Source organism: Pantherophis guttatus, chromosome 8, assembly GCF_059756535.1.
Source record: "Pantherophis guttatus breed Tessera chromosome 8, ASM5975653v1, whole genome shotgun sequence".
Classification (NCBI taxonomy): Eukaryota; Metazoa; Chordata; class Lepidosauria; order Squamata; family Colubridae; genus Pantherophis; species Pantherophis guttatus.
This window is the reverse complement of record NC_142070.1, coordinates 29,895,417-29,917,843: the sequence shown is the minus strand read 5'-3', so window position 1 is coordinate 29,917,843 and position 22,427 is coordinate 29,895,417. Positions and strand designations below refer to the sequence as shown.

General features: G+C 43.5%; 1 protein-coding gene across 1 annotated transcript; it reads left to right on the top strand.

Moving 5' to 3' along the window:
* The first annotated feature begins 876 nt into the window (after window positions 1-876).
* REELD1 (reeler domain containing 1) lies at window positions 877-19,543 on the top strand. Its single transcript, XM_034401340.3, has 6 exons — window positions 877-1,105; window positions 5,908-6,130; window positions 7,376-7,548; window positions 8,289-8,583; window positions 12,424-12,487; window positions 18,675-19,543. Exons 1-6 carry the CDS (start codon window positions 901-903, stop codon window positions 19,287-19,289), a joined length of 1,575 nt encoding a protein of 524 aa, XP_034257231.2. The 5' UTR covers window positions 877-900; the 3' UTR covers window positions 19,290-19,543.
* The last annotated feature ends 2,884 nt before the right edge of the window (window positions 19,544-22,427 follow it).

Genomic DNA, 22,427 nt, shown 5'->3' with positions numbered 1-22,427 from the left:
CCATTCCCCATCCTGCTACTCAAATGACTCTCAGCACAGAAAATATTGCACACTTTGTTTATGTACAAAGGATGTACAGGGATATAAAGTTAATATTTTTGATGTTTCTATTAAACAGCTGCAAGATCAAAAGGTTTCAGGTAATTCAGTTTGAATCCTGGAAAAATGTGATTTCATTACAATGGATCTGTACTAGGTGAATATTTTCTAGATGGGTCACAGAGCTTGAGTAGCTACATTCATCCCCTGCATATTAAAATATTGCTTGGAAAAAAATTCTCCACAGAAGTGCTTCTCAGCCTTAACAACTTTAAGATGTGTGACTTCAACTCCTAGAAATCTCCAGCCAGATTTCTGGAAGCTAAAGTCCACATACACGTACATCATAAAGTTGTTGCAGGTGAAAAATTCTACTCTAGAGGTTTCTGACGTAGCCCCACCACACGCACCAGAAAGTTCAGTTCCGAACAGTTCCCAGCTAAGAAGTCAAAGCTACCACTTTGTTCCGGAGAAGTTGTACTTTGTTCACCAAGGCAGAACTCCACGAATAATTAAATCCTCCCTGCTAGCCAGGGGTGGGTTCTACTTACCTTTACTACCGGTTCGTATCATGCCTGCATGCTCTTCTGCGCATGCGCAGATCACCTAAGATGACGTCCGGGTCAGTGGGCGGAGCCTCCCGCCAGTTTTACTACCGGTTCTTGCGAACCGGTTCAAACCGGGGTCAACCCACCACTGCTGCTAGCTGTGTAAAGCTTTTCAAAGCTGAAGCTTCGGTTATATCTGGATTTCAAAGATGTTACTAATAACTTCATTCGGGTTGTCTATCTTTTATATAAAGATAAAAAAAATTCTTGTCAAGTGTATTTTTTCTTTTTCTTTTTTCAGTCAGAGGGCAAGATGAAAGCATGGTCCTTTCTTGTTGTCTGGGCATTTACAATCCTGTACTTGGTTTCATACACGGATGCCTTTTCCCATGGGGCCAGCCTTTCTGCCTGTTCTGACATGAGACCCAAACATATCCGAGCTCACCTTCAGAACCCTCAGAATAATTACATCACTATCCACACCAACACTTCCTTTTCTCCAGGTGACAAGGTACCAGGTAAGAAATAGCACCTGGTTACAGGATTCTCAAGGATAATTAGAAGGCTGTAGATAGCAGCTAAGTGCAAGGCTATCAACAGGTGTTCGCAATAAGCCATGATTTGGGGAGGGACACATGATCACAATCAGTGGTGGGTTTCAAAATTTTTTACTACCGGTTCTGTGGGTGTGGCATGGCTTGGTGGGCGTGTCTTGGTGAGCGTGGCAGGGGAAGGATACTGTAAAATCACCATTCCCTCCCCAATCCAGGAGAAGGTTACTTCAAAATCCCCATTTCCTCCCGATCAGCTGGGACTTAGGAGGCAGAGAATAGATGGGGGCAGGGCCAGTCAGAATTTTTACTACCGGTTCTCTGAACTACTCAAAATTTCCGCTACCGGTTCTCCAGAACTGGTCAGAACCTGCTGAAACCCACCTCTGATCACAGTCCATTTTTGCACCCTGATCCACAATTCTGAGAATCACACTGCCGAAATGGTAATGGGAAGGGGGCATTTATTTTTCTGTCTTGAAATGTGTGAAATCTCTCAGACCTATTTTGACTAAAATAAAAAAGCCTGCAAAGTCGCAAACTGCCCCCAGAAGGTGAAAATGTAGTCCTGCTAAGTTCTGTATCATCATCACTTTTCCAGCCGTCCTCTCTGGTACTCTGGAAAAAGAAGACAGGCAAGCCAAATTAAGGTCAGAGAAGAAGTCGCCCAACTTTCCTGTACACAGTGCCTTTGATATGCTTCTTGGTGGTTTGCCCATACTTGTGGGACTTTGGTTTTTGCTTTGTTTGGGGAATTTTGCTGTGGAGAACGGCCTTCATTTTTCAACATCCCTCTTGGTTTCCTAAGGCAGGAAGACAGAATTAACTTGTAAACAGGAAGATTTGTTTAAAAAAGGCTAACAGGAAGAAGACATTAGTTACCTCTGAAGTAGTTGGAGTAACTTTAGAAAAATGTGCTTTTTATGCTTCTCACAATGAGATGCACTCAGCTATGTTGGGATGATAAAATGCTGCAGAGAAGACATCTGCTCCTAGAATACATGTGATGATTTATTTGTATTAGGTTTCTAGGGTGCAGTTTCAGACAGAATTGTTTCCATGTAAACAGAACTTCTAAGAATGTTATTTTTGTGAATTTAAGTAGTACTAGGTCCATACATCGGACACAGTTGAAAAGAAAGCATCAGTATTTTTGCAAAGAAATTATGAATTACTACTGCTTACTATTTCCTACTTTCCTCATCAAAGGACATGACTTCACCTTCTGCTGTGGAATTTCTAATATTTCAAAAAAGTTCTCTATCAGAGCAACAGATAAGGCATGCTTAAGAGAGCTAGGAGGGCTTAGAATAAGAAGGTGGAGAATTTCTATTACAGGTATTGTCTCTTGCCTTCATTGGCTAATTAAGTTTACTGCCCAAATCACCCAACACAAAACTCCATAAAACAGTATCAATAAAAATAATTTATTTAATATATGATACCTTTATACCAGGTCCTCAAGACAAATAATATGAAACTCCATTTATTTCAGTTCCAAGAACAGACCTGGATTGAGAGAAAATGACATTTAAATTCCCCTACATTTCTATGGTTAAGGATAGGCTTGAACTTGGGTCTCCCCACTCCTGGTCCAACATTTTAATCATTTTGCTGGTCTGTATTATAGGTGTATTGTGCTGTTAGGTTTATTGAATAGATAAAGCTTTTGGATAAATAAAGTTTTGAAGCTCCCAGTTCATATGCATTCATTGTTTACAAGGGATTATAATATTCAAAAGAGAAACTGTGATTTAAGTTATGTGCCAGAAGCCATAACTTGAGGTTCAGACCCAATAGTCTCCTCTATGACCCAAGGATGCTTTTCTGCTTTTAGCTTACCAAAGGAAAAGTCCTAGTTAGTCCCTTCCAATGTGGGGAACAAAAGGTGGAATTTTGCCTCATGAACCCTTACCCACAACCCTACTGTATCTTATAGGCATTCCTTCTCATAAAAGGCAGCTCAAATCCCAATGTCTGAGATAGGAGGAATGTTCATCACTATCAAAATTATTGTCTTGTATATCCCTTCCATATTCCCTTCCTGACATCTTTTCTTAGTGCTGTTCAGGGTTTTTGCTGTCATTAATTGTCTTTAATATTTCATAGTTTTTTTTCCTATTGTTTATCTTTTGCATTTTCAAAAGATCTTGCTCCAAAAAATATGATGGGGAAAAGAAATAAAGATCAAGAATTGGTGATGTGATTAGTAGTATAGACACTATTCTAGTTTATCTCTATTAGTTACATGTTAAATGTGGAATGACTGAACGGGCCTAAAATTTGCATCTTTTTAAGGAAGAGGGGTTATAGTGAAGGGAGAATTATAGGAAATAAAGGTGCAATATTGGGCTGCAACCTATTTTATAATTTCTTGAAAATGTTATTTTCTCTCTAAAAGTGGATTTTGTTTTGCTACTTCACTTTTGAGAAGATTGGAAAGTGCTTTCCCATTTCTCTGGATGGACTTTTGCACTAACCAGAAAATACTGCTACTGTTATTGTCTTGTTGCCCCTCTATTTCTTGCTCTGAATGCCTACATGTCCCCATATGGGAAACTCCATAGGTGAAATTCCCTCACTTGGGACTTAATTGAAGGTAAGAAGCCAAGAAAGCTGCAAACATTTGAAAAGAGGATTGTACGATAAAAGACAGGAAACTCTCACAAACAGACTCTGTAGCCACTATGTCACTAAGAATACGCCAGAATATTATACACCATGCAGCTTCTCATCTGCTTTGAGAAAAAAGAAATTTTATTTTTTTCCCAACAAATTGATGAGAATGGTTGAAAAATATATAGGAAAAATGTGCTCACTGTAGCTCTGGCACGCATAATAGCAACCTCTTTTTCCAAGCCATAGGACTAATGTTCTACTTTAGTAGAACTTCTAAAAGATTGCCAAGTTTAGTTAGTTTAGTTTAGTTTATTTGATTTGTATACCGCCCTACTCCCGAAGGACTCAGGACAGTGAACAGCCAAGCAATAAAATATATAAATACACAAAATTTAAAAACCAGATAAAATCAAATTAAATCATTTTGGCCCAGACAGATTAAAACACCCCAATAATTTAAAAACAGATTAAAATTTACATATTAAAAGAGGGAGGAGATTAGGCCAAGCCCGCTTGATGGAATAAAAAGGTCTTCACAGCGTGGCAGAAGGTGCGCAGATCCGGGATCCTCTGTATCTCTGGGGGGAGCTCATTCCAGACGGTAGGTGCCCCCACAGAGAAGGCTCTCCCATTAGGGGCCGCCAGCTGACACTGTTTGGCTGATGGCACCCGGAGGAGTCCCTCTCTATGAGAGCGTACTGGCCGGTGGGAGGCTATTGGTGGTAGTAGGCGGTCCCGTAGATAACCAGGTCCTAAGCCATGGAGCGCTTTAAAGGTGGTAACCAAAACCTTGAAGCGCACCCGGAAGACCACCGGGAGCCAGTGCAGCTCGCGCAGGAGAGGTGTCACATGGGAGCGCCATGACGCTCCCATTACCACCCGCGCGGCCACACTCTGCGCCAGTTGGAGCCTCTGGGTGCTCCTCAAGGGGAGCCCCATGTAGAGAGCATTACAATAATCCAGGCGGGAGGTGATGAGGGCATGAGTGACCGTGCGTAACGAGTCCCGATCCAGAAAGGGACGCAACTGGCGAATCAGGCGAACCTGATAAAAAATCCTCCCGGTCACGGCCGTCAGGTGCTCTTCTAAAGACAGCCGTGAATCCAGGAGGACGCCCAAGTTGTGAGCCCTCTCCGTGGGGGCCAATGATTCGCCCCCAATAGTCAGTGATGGCGTCAACTGACTATATCGGGACGTCGGAAACCACAGCGACTCAGTCTTGGATGGGTTGAGCCTGAGCCTGTTCCTCCCCATCCAGATCCGTACGGCCTCCAGGCACCGGGACATCACTTCAAGGGCATCGTTCAAGTTGCTTGTGGGTTTTATATATCTTCTGACAAATTGTATCAGAGGCTTTCAAAAAAGTAAGAGTTTGGAATGAAATTATTTCCTGCTTGTCAGTCATACTTATGCTCAGTTCCTTCCAGAAAACATGGTTGTGAGCAGAAGCACATCTGAAATGTGAAACGAGTGAATTCTAGTATAAACATAACCTCTATAATAAATTGTTGTAGGTGGACTTCATCTCAGAAAACCTCTTCTCTTCAGCCCCACATCCAATGGTGAAATGTACAATTTGTTACTACCGGTTCTGGGGGCATGGCTTGGTGGGGGGGTAATATGACTGAGTGGCCGTGGCCAACTTTTTTTTTTTTTTAACTTTTAAAACCATTTTTTCTACAACCTCTTCGGCTGAAGAGGTTGTAAAAAAAATGCTTTTAAAGCCTCTGACGATCCCAGCTGACTTGCCTGATCAGCAGAGGCTTTTTTTTCCTTTTAAAAACATTTTTTCTATAACCTCTTTGGCCAAAGAGGTTGTAGAAAAAATGCTTTTAAAAGTCTCTGATGATCCCAGCTGAGCCACGCAATCATCAGAGGCTTTTTTTTTTAACTTTTAGAAGCATTTTTTCGGCCAACGAGGTTGTACAAAAAATGCTTTTAAAATAAAAAAAATATCTGATGATTGCGCGGCTGCTCAGCTGGGCAATGGGGGGAGGGCAGGGATTTTTGCTACTGATTCTCAGAACCACCCGCCTCCATCGCTACCGGATCGGACAATCCGGTCCGAACCGGGAACATTTCACCCCTGCCCACATCTACAGTCATATAAATGTTTTTGCATCACAATCTTTTTTTTTTTTACCCTCCAGTTACAATCAGGAGTTCACGTGATTTTATGGGCTTCATGCTTCAAGCTCGCAGGGTTCTGAATGACCAACTAGCTGGCACATTTGTATACATTCCTCCTGGCTCCAAATTGCTGACTTGTTTTGAAGATGGTGACACTGTTACCCATTCAGATAAATCACTTAAGAGAAACTTGTCTTTTGTGTGGAAAGCACCAGATCAGCCTATTGGAGACATCAGATTCTTGTAAGTATTTGCTTGCTAAGTATGACATCGCCTCCTGAGGAAGTATTCTAATAATTCCTCCTATAAGAATAGTATTCTTATAATTCTAATAATAAGTATTCTAATAATAGTTTTTAGTTTGGTTTTAATATGGGTTTTAATTGTTGTATTTTTAATTAATCTAAATTTATTTTTACTGTTCTACGATTTTAATCCTTTGTGAGCCGCCCCGAGTCCTTCGGGAGAAGGGCGGCATATAAATTTGACTAAATAAATAAATAAATAAATAAATAAATAAATAAATAAATAAATAATTCAATTAATGAGAATCAGTTCTGGTGCAGGTTTCACTAAGAAGAGCATAGAGCAGGGGTGAAATCCAGCAGGTTCTGACAGGTTCTGGAGAACCGGTAGTGGAAATTTTGAGCAGTTCAGAGAACTGGCAAATACCATCTCTGGCTGGCCCCAGAATGGGGGGGGGGGAATGAAGATTTTGCAATATCCATCCCCCAGGAGTGGAGAGGGAATGGGGATTTTGCAGTATCCTTCTCCTGGAGTAGGGTGGGAATGGAGATTTTGCAGTATCCTTCTCCTGGAGTGGGGTGGGAATGGAGATTTTGCAGTATCGTTCCCCTGGAGTGGGGAGAGAATGGGGATTTTGCAGTATCCTTTCCCTGCCACCCCCACCAAGCCACGCCCACCAAGCCACACCATGTCCACCAAGTCACGCCCACAGAACCAGTAGTAAAAAAATGTGGATTTCTGGCATAGAGCATTTTCCCCCAACCTTTTGAATCCCAGGGACCGGTTTCATGGAGAAAGTTTTTTCTGCGGACTGGAGAAGGAGTTTTGTGTGCTGCCTGCATCCTGTGGATGGGGCTTCGCTTGTTTGCGCGGCCTGGTTACTGGTATGGTGTGGCCTGGTGCCAGTCCATGGACTGGGGGTTGGGGACCCCTGGCATAGAGCATGCTTTAGGTTTTGGATAAAAATATGAAAATGTTTAAAATGTTATTTTACATTCTGATTGTTTACTTACTTGAAATGGATAATCTAGAAGAGAATTTATTCATGTCTGATATGAGTTTCTAATTAGCAGAATATAGGATGTATGAATATTATACTGTAAGTGTAAATTTGTTCTATGCCTAATATTTTCATGCGTTTTTCAATTACACTGCTTGCAGATTTTGGAGAATTCTTTTTTATTTACTAAATGATTCATTGATGCAGAGAATGACTAAGGCCTTTCTTCGAATACTTTACAGTTTATCAGTTGTTCAGTCATACTTTGTTTATTGGGCAAAGATTGCATCGTCAACTGTTACTCAACAAATACAGAATAGAACAATTACTGAAAATAATGATGTCTCCAGTACAATTAAACCAGCTCTACTCCAGGAGCTTATTGATCTGAAAGGAACATTCACTGTAGGAAAAAGTAAGTTGTCCTCTGACACACATTTTTTCTTGTAGGAAAGACTGTAAGTGCCCGTTTTATTTTTTAGTTGTTTTTAGTTCTCTTAACTATACATTTGCCACAAGCTTTCATATTGAATTCTAAATTTATTGAGGCAGAAAGTGGATTCTTATTTTCATGAACAAAATGTCCAAGTCAACTAATTTCTAATTACTGCCCTAATTCAATTAACAGTCTAGTGTAAAGTGAATAGATTATAAATGAGCAAGATAGTTTCTCCAAGATAGTTTTACTAATTTTATTTGTTATTATGAGGTGATATCTTCTTATGTATAAACTTTATGAGCCCTAATTTGAATCTTTTGATAAAAGCAGGAAAAGAAAAGGACCAAATACTCTTGTTCTCCTTTTCTTTGCATCTTTTAAACATTAGAACAACTTTTTTCCTTTTGAGAGACAGGAACAGTTTTTAGGCAAAGGGGGAGAGCAGATCTGCCTCAAGAAAGAAAATATGGCATTCAATAACAATCTCTGCTCTATCCATATACAGTAAATGCCTCAAGAGGCATATGACTGACTTCTTTCAGAAACAAAATAATGGGTTAGAAATATGTTCGTCTAATTATATAATTCATCTCAATACTTTATAATATATGAGACAATTGTATAACATGGAAAAGATTTATGCAAAGAAGCATGTTTTGTATTTTGTTCTCTCCAGTTATTTTTAAACGTTTTGTTTTTGTTTTCCCTTCCACAAGGAAGTTCTGTTCCTGATACCATTGTAACTCCATTTGCGATGTTTACCCCCACCAGCAGCCCGATTCGAACTGAAGCAACCTTGGCTTTGGATTCAACTTCCCATGGAAAACAGGCCTCTGATGTTGGCATCACTAGAAATTTTCTTTCAGAGTCCTTTGTAGGCAGGGTCACTTCGCATGACATAATGCTCAGTAATGGAACAGAGAAAAATGGTGGCTTCACTCTGGAATCGTCCCTTCAGCTTCAGGATCTGAATTTCAGAGTGCAAGATTATTTTTCCAGTACAAACAATAGGTACTGTGAGGGTATTAAAAGTGTATGTGTGTGTGTTAACGGCAATGTGTGAAAAGCTGGTATTGTATAGAATGCCTAGGAAATCTACAGAATGTGTGACATTTTAGGCAAAGTCTGTGTTATTTAAATATGCTACATGCTTTCCCTTGGCACTGTATATAGTAACTGGCATTATGCAGAATGACAAGAATTCTTTAGGCAAAGAATGAAAGAGAGTCATGAAAAGGGGTAGGGGTAGGACTAGGATCAGGGTTAGGCTAACCTTAACGCTAGGTAAAGGTAAAGGTTCCCCTCGCACATATGTGCTAGTCGTTCCCGACTCTAGGGGGTGGTGCTCATCTCCGTTTCAAAGCTGAAGAGCCAGCGATGTCCGAAGACGTCTCCATGCTCATGTGGCCAGCATGACTAAATGCCAAAGGCGCACAGAACGCTGTTACCTTCCCGCCAAAGGTGGCCCCTATTTTTCTACTTGCACTTTTTCGTGCTTTCGAACTGCTAGGTTGGCAGAAGTTAGGACAAGTAACAGAAGCTCACCCCGTTACGCGGCACTAGGGATTCAAACCACTGAACTGCCGACCTTCTGATCGACAAGTTCAGCATCTTAGCCACTGAGCCACTGCATCCTTAACCCTAACTTTAATCCTAACCCTTTATTGAAAAGACATATACAATATATCACAGAAGTGAGTACACCTAGTGGTGGGATTCAGATCATTTAACAACAGGTTCTGTGGGCGTGGCTAGATCGGCATGGCTAGGTGGTCATGTAATTGGGTGGGTGTGGCTAGGTGGTCATGTGAGTGGGTGGGCGTTCTGGGTGATCATGTGACTGAGTGGGCATGGCCAACTCAATGTCACTCACATCAAGGGATGCCTCGCCTGGCCCTTCCGCTCCCAGCCATTCCTTGTCACACCCAGCCTCAACATATCTATAGTTCTATCAAAATGTTGTTCACCTTTTTTTGACTTTATTATCTACCTACTATAGATGTACTTTCATGGACCACTGAAAGGAGGAAATGGCTCACATGCTTTGCCCAAGAGTGTGATAGGCAACAGGCTTTTAAGGGGCTGCCACAAAGAAGGGGGGCAATGTATTTTCCAAAGAAGCAGAAGGCAAAACAAGAAGCAATGGATGGAAACTGAAGAAAGAGAGAAGCAACCTAAAACTAAGGAGAAACTTCCTGACAGTGAGAACAATTAAACAGTGGAACTGCTTGTCTCCAGAAGTTCTGGGTGCTCCAACACTGGAGATTTTCAAGAGAAGACTGGACAGCCATTTCTCTGAAATGATATAGGGTCCCCCCCCCAGGTCCTTCTAAGTGTTATTCTGTTATTCTGACACCTTTCCCAGGCCCTGTACTCAGATTTTGGCATCCTCAGTTTTCCTGCCTAAGCAGGGGGTTGGACTAGAAGACCTCCAAAGTCCCTTTCAACTCTATTATTCTGTTATTCCTGAGCTAAATAGCTAAGACCCTCATTGGGATCCTCTCTCTTTTGCTCCTTCTGGAGTAATGAGTTAAAGAGCTGCCTCTAAACATTCATTTTAATAAGATTTTTAGAAACCTGCAGTTGAAAGTTCTTCATGTCTCCTTACCCTGAAGACCCAATTTCATTTGGAATTTAATCCCAAGGTGATTGCCCTTTTGGCATTTCTCTTGATACTTCTCCAAAATGCACCCCCAAGAAGCCACATCTATATCTCCTTCCCTCCTTCCCTCCCTCCCCCCCCTCTCTCTCACACACACACAATTTAAGCAAATTCCCTAAAGTCATTCCCTATGACTTTAGAATCATAGGCTAGAAGAAGGTACCTTGGAGGTCTTATAGTTCAACCTTCTGCTCAAAGCAGAAGACCTCATATATACTTGCAGGATTGCAGACATCCCGGCTTTGGCTGCAAAAACGACCGGCAGCCTTCCCAGCCACACCCTTCCTTGTTCCACCACCCCATGCAAGCCAGAACGGATGAACACCCTTCCCAGCCCTGCTTCCCCGAGGGGGCACCTGGCCGTGCTTACCTCTGCCTTGAAGCTTCTGGCCAAGGCAGCTGGGCGAGTCTACTTTAGGTGAGCAAGGCGGAGCAGAGATCGGTGAAGGAAGGCAGAGGCAGAGAGCTGGGCTGCGCCCACCACATGGTAGGCCGTGGCGGAAGACAGGCAAGCTGGTTGGGCCACGTGGGAGGCAGCTAGGCTGGGATTCAGGTCTTGCTTGCAGGTTCACCCAGGCAGATCAGGGCCACTCAGCTGGGCTGCGGGGAGAGCACTGCATGGGATGCAGCTGCGACAGCGAAGGCAGGCAAGGTGGCTGGCCTGCAGAGACCATGTGGTCGAGGCAAGTGAGGGAGCCAGACAGAGAGCAGCAGCAGCTATGCCAGGCGAGCGGGCAAGATGAGGAATGACTGGGTGGGGTGTGTGGGGCAGGTGGGGCGGCACAGAATTTTAACAACCGGTTCGCATGAACCAGCCCGAACTGGCTGAATCCCACCACTGACTATACCCCCTCACATTTTGTAAATATTTAAGTATATCTTTTCATGTGACAACACTGAAGAAATGACACTTGGCTACAATGTAAAGTACTGAGTGTACAATCTTACAGACATTTACTACAAGCAGATTTCATTCAATCACATCATTAATGGAAATGATATATTTCCTATAATCCTAAACTTTTAAATCCTCTTGGCATGGCCAAGTGGAGCACCAGTACCTCATAAAAGAGAACGGCTACCAACGATGCAAGTTCTTTCACTTGCCTAATTGGGAAAGTTAAAATTTCCTATCTGCTCTAGTTCATATTCAGACAGGATTTTTCAGAATTAATCTCATAACTGCTAGTAGCCATTTAAATGCTGAGGTGTCTGAGAATTGAAGTATCAGTTACCAAGTATCATCCATAAGGCCACAAGTTTCCATACCTGTTTTTAATTTAATTAATGTGATGTCATTAATATACTGTCAGTCCTGGAAGCCATCTTTTACTTTGAATCTTCAGGGCTGCCACATTTAGTGCTGCGGGAAACTGGGAGGGGGGATTGTATGGAGTTGGGGAGATATCTAGCCATAATAACATTCTTTTCTCTGAGAGTCAAGGACATCCTGCCCTGCACCGGGAGTGGTGTGACTGGGAGGCATCTCCAGTTGGGATGGTGCATTTATTGGACCATGTGATGGACAAGTGGGTGCTGGGGCAGGGACTTAGATTTTCTTTTGGGTGGGGAAAACCTGGAAGTTTTCAGATTCGGGGTTTCCCAGATGTGCCAATATGACATCTCTAATAAAATGGAACTTTGAGGAACTTCTCGCCTCGGAGTCTTCTTTCGTTGGGACCCTGACATATACTGTGTAGACTAGATCTTATTGTTGAATCATTATGGAGTACTAATCTAGGAGCAATGTCCTTAAATGAGTCCTTAGAAAACTTCACTTTCTAAATGTTGGTAATACATTATATTTATAAAGATGTGTGAATGTGGTGTGAAGATCTTACTCACTCAATGGTTCACAGGATGTTAAAATTGTGACTGAGAACTGGAAGTTGGCATCTGTGAGATATCCTGATTACTTGAAAACTCTGTACATCTGTTCTGAAAATGATAGAGATTCAAATCAGGAAGCAGCATTTCAGCAGACCGAAAGCAAAAAATTCAGCATGAGATATGGAAGCTTTCGTCCTTGCATTTTCTATTTGTAAAATGAATAATATAAGAAATACATAGTGACAGCAAGAAAAGTGCAGAACTCAAACTGTAGTAAATATTAGTACAGTGCAGTACAATTTCTAAATATTTACTAATATTACAAGTAATTAAATGGAACTTCCTCTTTAACATTTTAGGACAGAAACTGCTTCAAGTATTCCCATGTCTCTCTTGTGTCTGACGTGTAAGAAAAGCATGCAGGTAAGCCTTTGGGGAGATGTGTGTTTGTGGGGTGTGTGTATAGTAAGCTAAGACATAACATCTTTTAGAAAAGATCTATAGTTTAATCCAGTGGTGAAATCCAAATTTTTTTACTACTGATTCTGTGGGCATAACTTGGTGGGTGTGGCTTGGTGGGCATGGCAGGGGAAGGATATTGTAAAATCCCCATTCCCTCCCCACTTCCGGGGGAAATATACTGCAAAATCCCCATTCCCCCCCCCACTCCCGGGGGAAGGATATTGCAAAATCTCCATCTGGGGCCAGCCAGAGGTTGTATTTGCCGGTTCTCCAAACTACTCAAAATTTCCGCTACTGGTTCTCCAGAACCTGTCAGAACCTGCTGGATTTCACCCTTGGTTTCACCTCTATAATAGCCTCATAAATTCTTTCCATGCTAGAAGTCCAATCTTATAAGGCACATATTTAGAATTCTGTTTTAGAGGTGCTGTTATTCTTACTCCTGTTGAGCAAAAAACATCAAACTGCATACATTGAAATCTGTTTTCTCCCAGACTTCAGTAGTTTTACCAGTAACTCACATGCCACCCACTTTACAATAGATGTGCTTCCAGAGCTTCGTTGTGGTTTTAAAACATAGTATAATGACAAAATTATTTATCAGAAAGTTAAAACTACAGAGATAAATTAAAACATCTGACTGTGATAACATCAAATTGGCCCCTGGCTATTGGCCATGGACTATCACCTCCCTTTGATGTTCGATGTACTCGGTGAATGACCTTCGTGCCCTGCGAGATTCCCCCCTCTCGCAGGTCTGGCCCTCTTCGTTATCGAGGGCCTATCTTGATACGGGCGTTGGAGTCCCGAGAGATGGCATGTGGCAAAGAAGAGTTTGAAGGGTTTTTTAAGTGGGTTTTTTAGTGGGTTTTTAACAAAAATTTTAAGGGGTTCGGGGGGGATTAGGGTGGGTTCTGGGGGAAATCCACCAGGTTCAAGACCAGCCTTAGCGAAGGGCTGCGACATTAGGGACATAGAACCGGAGGTCGGGGAGGGGGTTGGAGTTCGATTTGAAGAGGGCTGTTCCATCAACACAGTGAGTGGGAGGGGCAGATATGGCGGAAGCTGGGGACCATATCATGTTCGGGGAATGCGCACTCGCTATCTTAGAGCGATTGCACACTCCGGTCCCCAATGCTTTTCTTGTTCCCCAGGTTGTCCAGATTCTCAGGGCCAGAGCCTCCGGCTGATGTTATGCAACGCCAGGTCCGTTGTTAATAAAGCCCCCCTCATTCACGATCTTATTCAGGAGGGGGAGGCGGACCTGGCGGGCATTACGGAGATCTGGTTGGGCCAGGAGGGGGGAGTCCCCCTCATGGATATATGCCCACCAGGCTTCCGTGCATTTCATCAGCCGAGGGCTCAGGGCAGGGGCGGGGGGGTGGCGGTTATTATAAAGGAAGGTCTGGATCCAAGGGAGACCACTGTTCCACAGATAGCCGGATGTGAGTCCCTCTTTGTGAAGTGGGGTCGTGGAGTACAGATGGGCTTGTTGGTCACGTACCTGGCTCCCTGCCACGTGGCAACGGCCCTGCCCGAGCTGCTTAACGTTATAGCCGAGGTGGCGGTGGACACCCCCAGACTTGTCATCATGGGGGATTTCAACCTGCCATCTATCGGTGAAACGTCTGAGGTGGCTCGAGAGTTCATGGCTTCCATAACGGCCATGGACCTTACTCAGTTAATTCATGACCCCACTCACACAGGGGGACACACTCTGGACTTAGTTTTTGTCTCTGGTCAGTGGTTGAGTGGCCTTAATATAGGGGATATAGCCATCGAACCCTTGTCATGGACTGACCACTTGCTCCTTCGACTGGACTTTCTAACCGCTGCACCCTGCCGCAGGGAGGCGGGACCGACCAGGTGGTTCCGCCCCAGGCGCCTGATGGACCCTGATAGGTTCCAGATGGAGCTTGGGCCATTTCCTGAGATTCTGGCTCATGACTCGGCTGAGGACCTGGTGGCTGCCTGGGATAGTGCGGCTGCCGGGGCCTTGGACCGAGTCGTGCCTTTGCGGCCTCTGACCCGGCACCGAACTCACCTAGCTCCTTGGTTCTCCGAGGAGCTTAGGGAGATGAAGCGCCGGAAAAGACGTCTGGAGAGTAGTTGGAGGACCAGCCGCTCCGAATCTGACCGAACACTGGTGAGGTCTCATATTAAGACCTACCTAGTGGCGATAAAAGCGGCGAAAACTAGCTATTTTGCCGCTCTTATCGCATCATCAGATAATCGCCCGGCCACCCTGTTTAGGGTGACCCGCTCCCTCCTCCATCTGGAAGTGTGGGATGACCCCTTGCAGGGTCGAGCTGAGGATTTTGTGCAGTATCTGTATGACAAAATCACTCAGATTCGGGAAGGGTTGGCCTCTGACTGGGTATGTCCAGACGGGATGACTGAGGCAGGTCTTGAGAGCGTTATCTGGGGGGAGTTCGATCCTGTGGCTCCTGAGGACATGGACAGGGTCCTGGGACGGCTGAACGCGACCACATGTTTATTGGACCCGTGTCCCTCCTGGTTGGTACTGGCTTCCCGGGAGGTGACACAAGGCTGGCTCCAGAAGATTGTTAACGCTTCTTTGAGTGAGGGGGTCCTGCCGGCCGCTTTGAAAGAAGCGGTTGTGAGGCCCCTCCTCAAGAAACCCTCTCTGGATCTGGCTGTTTTGGCTAACTATCGTCCAGTCTCCAACCTTCGCTTCGTTGCGAAGGTTGTTGAGAGTGTGGTGGCGCAACAGCTTCCCCGGTACCTGGATGAAGCTGTCTATCTAGACCCGCTCCAGTTCGGCTTCCGGCCTGGGCACAGCACGGAAACGGCATTGGTCGCATTGGTGGATGATCTCTGGAGGGCCCGGGATAGGGGTTGCTCCTCTATCCTGGTCCTGTTAGACCTCTCAGCGGCTTTTGATACCATCGACCATGGTATCATGTTGCACCGGTTGGCGGGGTTGGGGGTGGGAGGCACCGTTCTGCGGTGGTTCTCCTCCTACCTCTCTGACCGGTCGCAATCTGTGTTGACAGGGGGGCAGCGGTCGACCCCGAGGCACCTTGCTTGTGGGGTGCCACAAGGGTCGGTCCTCTCACCCCTTCTGTTCAACATTTATGTAAAGCCGCTGGGTGAGATCATCCGTGGCTTCGGGGTGGAGTTCCATCAGTACGCTGATGACACCCAGCTGTACATCTCCACCCCAGGCCACCCCAATGATGCCCTTGAAGTGATGTCCCAGTGCCTGGAGGCCGTGTGGGCCTGGATGGGGAGAAACAGGCTCCGACTCAACCCCTCCAAGACCGAGTGGCTGTGGCTTCCGGCGTCCCGATATAGCCAGCTGATGCCATCGCTGGCTATTGGGGGTGAATCACTCGCCCCCACGGAGAGGGCTCGTAACTTGGGCGTCCTCCTGGATGCATGGCTGTCTTTAGAAGATCATTTGACGGCTGTGGCCAGTGGGGCTTTCTATCAGGTTCGCCTGATACGCCAGTTGCGCCCCTTTCTAGATTGGGACTCCCTACGCACAGTCACTCAGGCACTCGTCACTTCCCGCCTGGACTACTGCAACGCTCTCTACATGGGGATCCCCCTGGGGTGCACCCGGAGGCTCCAGCTGGTCCAGAACGCGGCCGCGCGGGGGATTATGGGGGCGACGAGGCGCTCCCATGTGACACCTCTCCTGCGCGAGCTGCACTGGCTCCCGGTGGTCTTCCGGGTGCGCTTCAAGGTGTTGGTGACCACCTTTAAAGTGCTCCATGGCTTAGGGCCGGGGTACTTACGAGACCGCCTTCTGCCACCAATAGCCTCCCACCGGCCAGTACGCTCACACAGAGTGGGCTTCCTCAGGGTGCCGTCCGCCAGACAATGTCGGCTGGCGACCCCCAGGGGGAGAGCCTTCTCTGTGGTGGCGCCCACCCTCTGGAACAACCTCCCCCCAGAGTTACGTACAATAACAGACCTCCGGATTTTTCGTCGGGCCCTGAAAACCCATTTATTTCAACTAGCTGGGATGGCTTGAGTCAAATTTTAAACTGATTTTAAATTGGAATTGTTTTAATTACAGCCAAAATATTTAATTATTTTAATCAGTTTTTAGATTTTGTATGTTTTGTATGTATGTCTTGTTTTTACTTTGGCTGTTCACCGCCCTGAGTCCTATATTGGAGAAGGGCGGTATAGAAATTTAAACAAATAAATAAATAAATAAACAAATTTACAGTTAATTTATGGACACTTACCAACATGTATTCAAATGGCTTACATGGTATATATTGGTATATAGTGACGTACAATAACTCCCAACAGTTTACATGCTCAATAAGTGTTAGTTTAAACACTTAAACAAATGAGTGGTCAGACATTTGTCCTATGTAGAATGTTTGTTATCATTGATCAAAAAAGAACTCTAAAAGAGTTCTGGGAGTTGAAGTCCTCCAGACTTAAAGTTGCCAAGGTTGGAGACCCTTATTTTAGACTACCCAGGTTAATGAAGAAACTATCTGAGTTACTGTTTCCCTGTGTGACAGATACGGAATCACATTCCAATATATCCGATACCTAAGTTTTCTTTAAAATTGCACAGATGATCAACTAAAAGGCATTGTTTTTAGCCTAGGTATCAGATATATTGGAATGTGATTCCGTATCTGTCACACAGGGAAACAGTAACTCAGATAGTTTCTTCATTAACCTGGGTAGTCTAAAATAAGGCTCTCCAACCTTGGCAACTTTAAGCCTGGAGGACTTCAACTCCCAGAATTCCCCAGCCAGCAAAGCTGGCTTCAAGACAGTGTTCTTGAGTTTCCATACTTAAATACTGCGTTTCCTCTGAAATAAGACCCACCCTGAAAAGAAGACCTATCTTGTTTTTGAACACATGCACTCAAATTAAGCCCTACCCCAAAAATTAGTCCTAATTAAGACCTTACCCACCCTGGAGTTCAAGGGTTGGGGCGAGGTAAAAATTAAGCTAGGTTGGGGATGGAGGGTGGTGGAGCTGCCCTACTTATCCTAACCTTGCACACCCCGCCACCTGCCTCTCCTTCTTCTGTGGCCCCTTCTTCTGCAGCCCACTTCTTCTGCGGCTGCTTGCTGCCACTCACACGTGTCACCCCCAGATTGATCCAGAACTCTGTTATCAGCTGCAGAGGGCTTTCTGAAAGGCATTTAAAGGTGAAACGGAAACCAGGGGGCATCGCAAGTGTCAATCCAGACCCATTTCTGGCTCTGATGGTGAAATGGGGGCAATGGCAAGCAGGTGCTGAAGAAGTGAGCCAGCAGTGAGCTCCTGCTGGGCGGGGCTGTCAGTGCCGCTGCTGTGCGGTGAGACAATAATTAGACCCACCCGAAAAGAAGCCCTAGCCATTTTTTCGGAGGTCAAAAGAAAATAAGACCCGATCTTATTTTGGGGGAAACACAGTATTCAATTCTATCACAAAGGCCTCCTTCAGAAGTGAGAAAGCAGGTCAGCAAGGAACTTGCAACATGACAGAAAAGATAGATAATCTTAGCAGCTTGATGAGATAAAACTAGATGCTACTTTATGTTAAAACTACATTAATAGTGAGAAGACTAGAGGCTCAAAAATTCTATCTCAGACCCCATCAGAGTTTATGATAAACAATGGTAATACAGGAAGTCCTCAATTTACAAGAGTTTGTTTAGTGAATATTCAAAGTTACAAAGGCATGGCAAAATGTGACTTATGCCCATTTTTCACAATTACGATCTTTGTAGTTTCCCCATGATTGCGTGATCAAAATTCAGATGCTTGGCAACTCATTCATATTTATGACCGTTGCTGTGTCCCAAGGTTCAATGATCACCTTTTGCAGCCTTCTGACAAGCAAAGTCAATGGGGAAGCCAGATTCACTTAACATCTGGGCTACTAACTTATCAACTGCAGTTATTCTACTAACAACTATGGCAAAAAAGGTCGTAAAATGGAACAAAACCGACTTAACAAATGTCTCACTTAACAACATAAATCTTGGGTTCAATTGTGGATGTAATTTGAGGACTACTTGTAACTTAATCATTATTATCTGGAGATTATAATGAGATATTTTCTTTACTCCCATGATGCTCAATTAAGGCCATTGTTAGATTTCAAATAAAGTAATATATTTTATCCAATATGCATTTAATGTTTTTGCTTTCAAGGAGACTTTGATGACACCGACTCCAGATGTAACTAAGTCTGCACCTCCCATTACAACTTCACCATTGGTCAAGTTTTGGGACTCTTCAATGCCAGAAGATTTGGATAGAGAAGAGCATAGAGGTGTTTATCGAAGTTTATCAGCAGTTTCAAGACAGATAGCAAATGAAGAACCAATAACACCGAAAGTTCCACTAAATTTTCTGTCCCAGGCTGAATTTCCCACATCTGGGCAGGAGACATACAATCAGAAGGAGGCTCCTAGGAACACACTCCTAAGAGTAACAAGGATAAAACCCCAAGCTGCTGTTTCTGGAGCGGGAAAAGAAAAGTCACACAAAGAGTCACGACTTGTAGCAGCTCAGCTTGGTGTTCTCCTTGGCTGCTCTGCTGTCCTTGGCATGGTCCTAGCTGTTGGCCTCCGCTGCATCCATTCCCAGTATTGTCATAAGCGGACTGAAGTCTCTTTTAGTGAGCCAGATAATAATGTTATCGCACTCCAAGATAGTGGAGAGATGATGCACTTCAGGAAGATACGAGAAAATAGCTTTGTCCTGGTGCAGGCAGAGTACAACTGGATCAGCCCTTCAAGCAGTGTTAAAAAAGCTGTTATGTAGAGAGTCGGTTCATTGTGATATTATTGATATTGTTCTTTTATAGGTGATGTGTGTTTATGTATGATAAATATTACTAAGAACATAAAAATCTGACTAATTGCACATATTCATTTAAGTGAATACAATCAAAATATGCATGCTTTAATTATGATTAAATTAGTTGATATGTGTTATAAAATGGAGATGTTCTTAGTTCCAAACGTTGCACATTTTTTTGTTTAAAGTATTACAGCTAATACCGCAAACTTATTAAAATTAATTCTGTAGTCATTGTTGTTTTGTTGGTGCATTTGAATGCTATGAGTAACAAGAACTGCAATTAAACATTGCCTCTTAGTTAGTCTTTGCAAAAAAAATAAACAAATGAAGTTTTCCCCCTGGCTATTCCTTTTCAAACAAACTCAATCCTTCATCACTCTTCTCACTTAGTGGCTTTGATTTGATGTGTGTGATATTTCTCAGATAAGTCAAATTTTGCCACTTGAACTAACTTTCCATTTCAGAAAAAAACAATGGAAAAAATGCTTGCTTTTTAGAAAATTGATTCCTGGCATACAACACACTGACTGCCTTTATTATGAATTGATCTCCAGAAATGAAACAAAGATACAGTAAATGCCACCTTTTGGGAGTGGAACATGGCTCCTCATCAGGTGTAAATGGAAAGAAAGCTTCTCCTGACCATTTACACCTTGATCACTTGGCTTGTTAGATGCACACAGATGGCATTTGCTTTGTTTCCTCTCCAGATCAGTTTGATAAAACTATTGGAAGAGAAGTTTATTAAAGAAGAGGAAGGTTTTGTTCAACTTAGGAAGGCCCAACATGGAGGATACAGATATATGTACATATAATTAAAACTTTTAAACAAGAAGTTAGAAATCAACACAAACTGATATATGGAAGAGAAGAAAAAGAAAGAAATTGGAGAAAAAGCAAAAAGTGCAAGAAAGGAATAAAGTTAAAGAAAAATGGAAAAGAAAGAAAAAAGTTATAAAAGAAGTGGTTTCCAACATTCTTCACAACAGTTATAAATACAAATCTCTTTATAGTCATTTTAATTTCTCTCTCTAAAGCAGGGGTCTGCAACCTTAAACACGCAAAGAACATTTGGACCTCTTTCCCACAGAAAAGAAAACACCGGGAGCTACAAAACCCTTCTCATGCCTGACTATTTCTTGAGTGGCCACAAAACTAGCATATGTAGTTGAAATAACTGTTGTTTTCTTCTGAAACTTTTATTTTCTTGGATTTATCCATGGTTGGCGTACCGGGGGTTGAAAAGCTCAATAAATCGCGTGCTGGCGGGTGTCACACATTGACAGTTTTGAAGCATATTTTGAGTGACAGGGAGCCGCAGCAGAGGGGTGAAAGAGCCACATGTGGCTCCAGAGCCACAGGTTGCTGACCCCTGCTCTAAAGTTACATCATGATTCTTTCTACAATCTATCATGTCTAATCATCAAAAAACCATAGATCACAAATTCATTTTTTTCATTTTTACACAAGAAGTCTACAAAAGAGGCTTCCAGTCACTAAAAATAATGCTTTCTCTAATCAGTTTAGAGTCAGTTTATCCATTTCAGACAAACATAGAGGGCTTTTGACCTGAAAGTCTTACTCCAGCTGTGCTCTCTTGAAGGAAGCCCATTCAGTGGCACCAGCTCTTCCTGATAGCAGATGAAAGTTGGAAAGGTGGCCCATAAACTTTGAATTAGCACCTGATACTATCAACAATCTTTGACTTGCATATTGCCCATGAAATAATCTACACTCAAAAATGAGGTATATGGAGAAATACCCCCAAATATGAATATAAGAAAGTAAAGAGAATAATTGGAGCAGCTCGTTGAGGAAGGCCTGGGCCAGTGGTGGGTTTCAAAATTTTTTACTACCAGTTCTGTGGGTGTGGCTTGGTGGGCGTGGCATGGCTTGGTGGGCGTGGCAGGGGAAGGATACTGTAAAATCTCCATTCCCTCCCCACTCCAGGGGAAGGTTACTGCAAAATCCCCATTTCCTCCCAATCAGCTGGGACTCGGGAGGCAGAGAATAGATGTCAGCAGGGCCAGTCAGAGGTGGTATTTACCAGTTCTCCGAATTACTCAAAATTTTCGCTACCGGTTCTCCAGAACTGGTCAGAACCTGCTGAAACCCACCTCTGGCTTGACACACACAGGAGATAATGGCTGAATTCTGGAGGCAAAGAAGGAATAAGGAAAGAAAGGGAAAACAGAATGTGGTAATTTGTCCCAGGCAAATCCTATGTTCAGTTTGGGAATTTTCCTGTATTCATAACTGTTGCTTGTAGAACAAGTGGCAGCTGTGATTAGGTGGGCTTTGCGTTGTGCACCAGTTACACCTGTTCCTCCACCCTATTCACAGTTACTCATGCTGCAGTCACCTCCCAATTGGATTACAGTTTTGCACTCTTTATGGTCTGTCCTTGAAGAGTATTTGGAAGGTTCAACTGGTAGCAGCACAGGCAGTTATGGGTGCGTCATTCTTCATATCTGATGCCTCTGCTCTGCAAGCTGAATTGGCTACCAGTACAGATACAATTCAAAGTGCTGTTACCTATAAAACCCTTCATGGCTTGGGGTTGTGCTACTTTCTGGACCATCTCTTCCCAATTGTGTCTACCTGTCCAAAAGAACCGTGCTCTCAGTCCTATCAATGAGAGTATGCCAGTTGATTGGGCCCAGGAAGAGAGCCATTTCTGTCACAGTGCCCACCTCTGAAACAGTTTTACTCCAAGGATTAGTCTTGCCTCAATTCTGCTAGTCTTTTGCAAGGCATTTGTGGCCATCAGTCCTGGGGAGCCTGAAAAATGGGTCAGCCCATTTCTTAGTTGTGATTATATTGAAAGTATGATGTCCTAAGTGTTATTGGCTTCTAATTTATGTTGTTTTTGAGTTTGGTTATCTTTTTGTTACCCATTTTTTAAAAAATTCTGGTTTAAACACTAGCTACCAGAGACAGATATATGAGATAGTTGACCATAGAAATAAGTTCATTAAATTCATTAAAATTTTCTATTTTTAAAAGTCAAGTAAAATTATAAGCAAAGTTTTAAATTTACTTTGTCACTGTTTTCTTAAGGCAAGTCTTTTGTTTGTAGAACTGCATCTTTCAATGGCT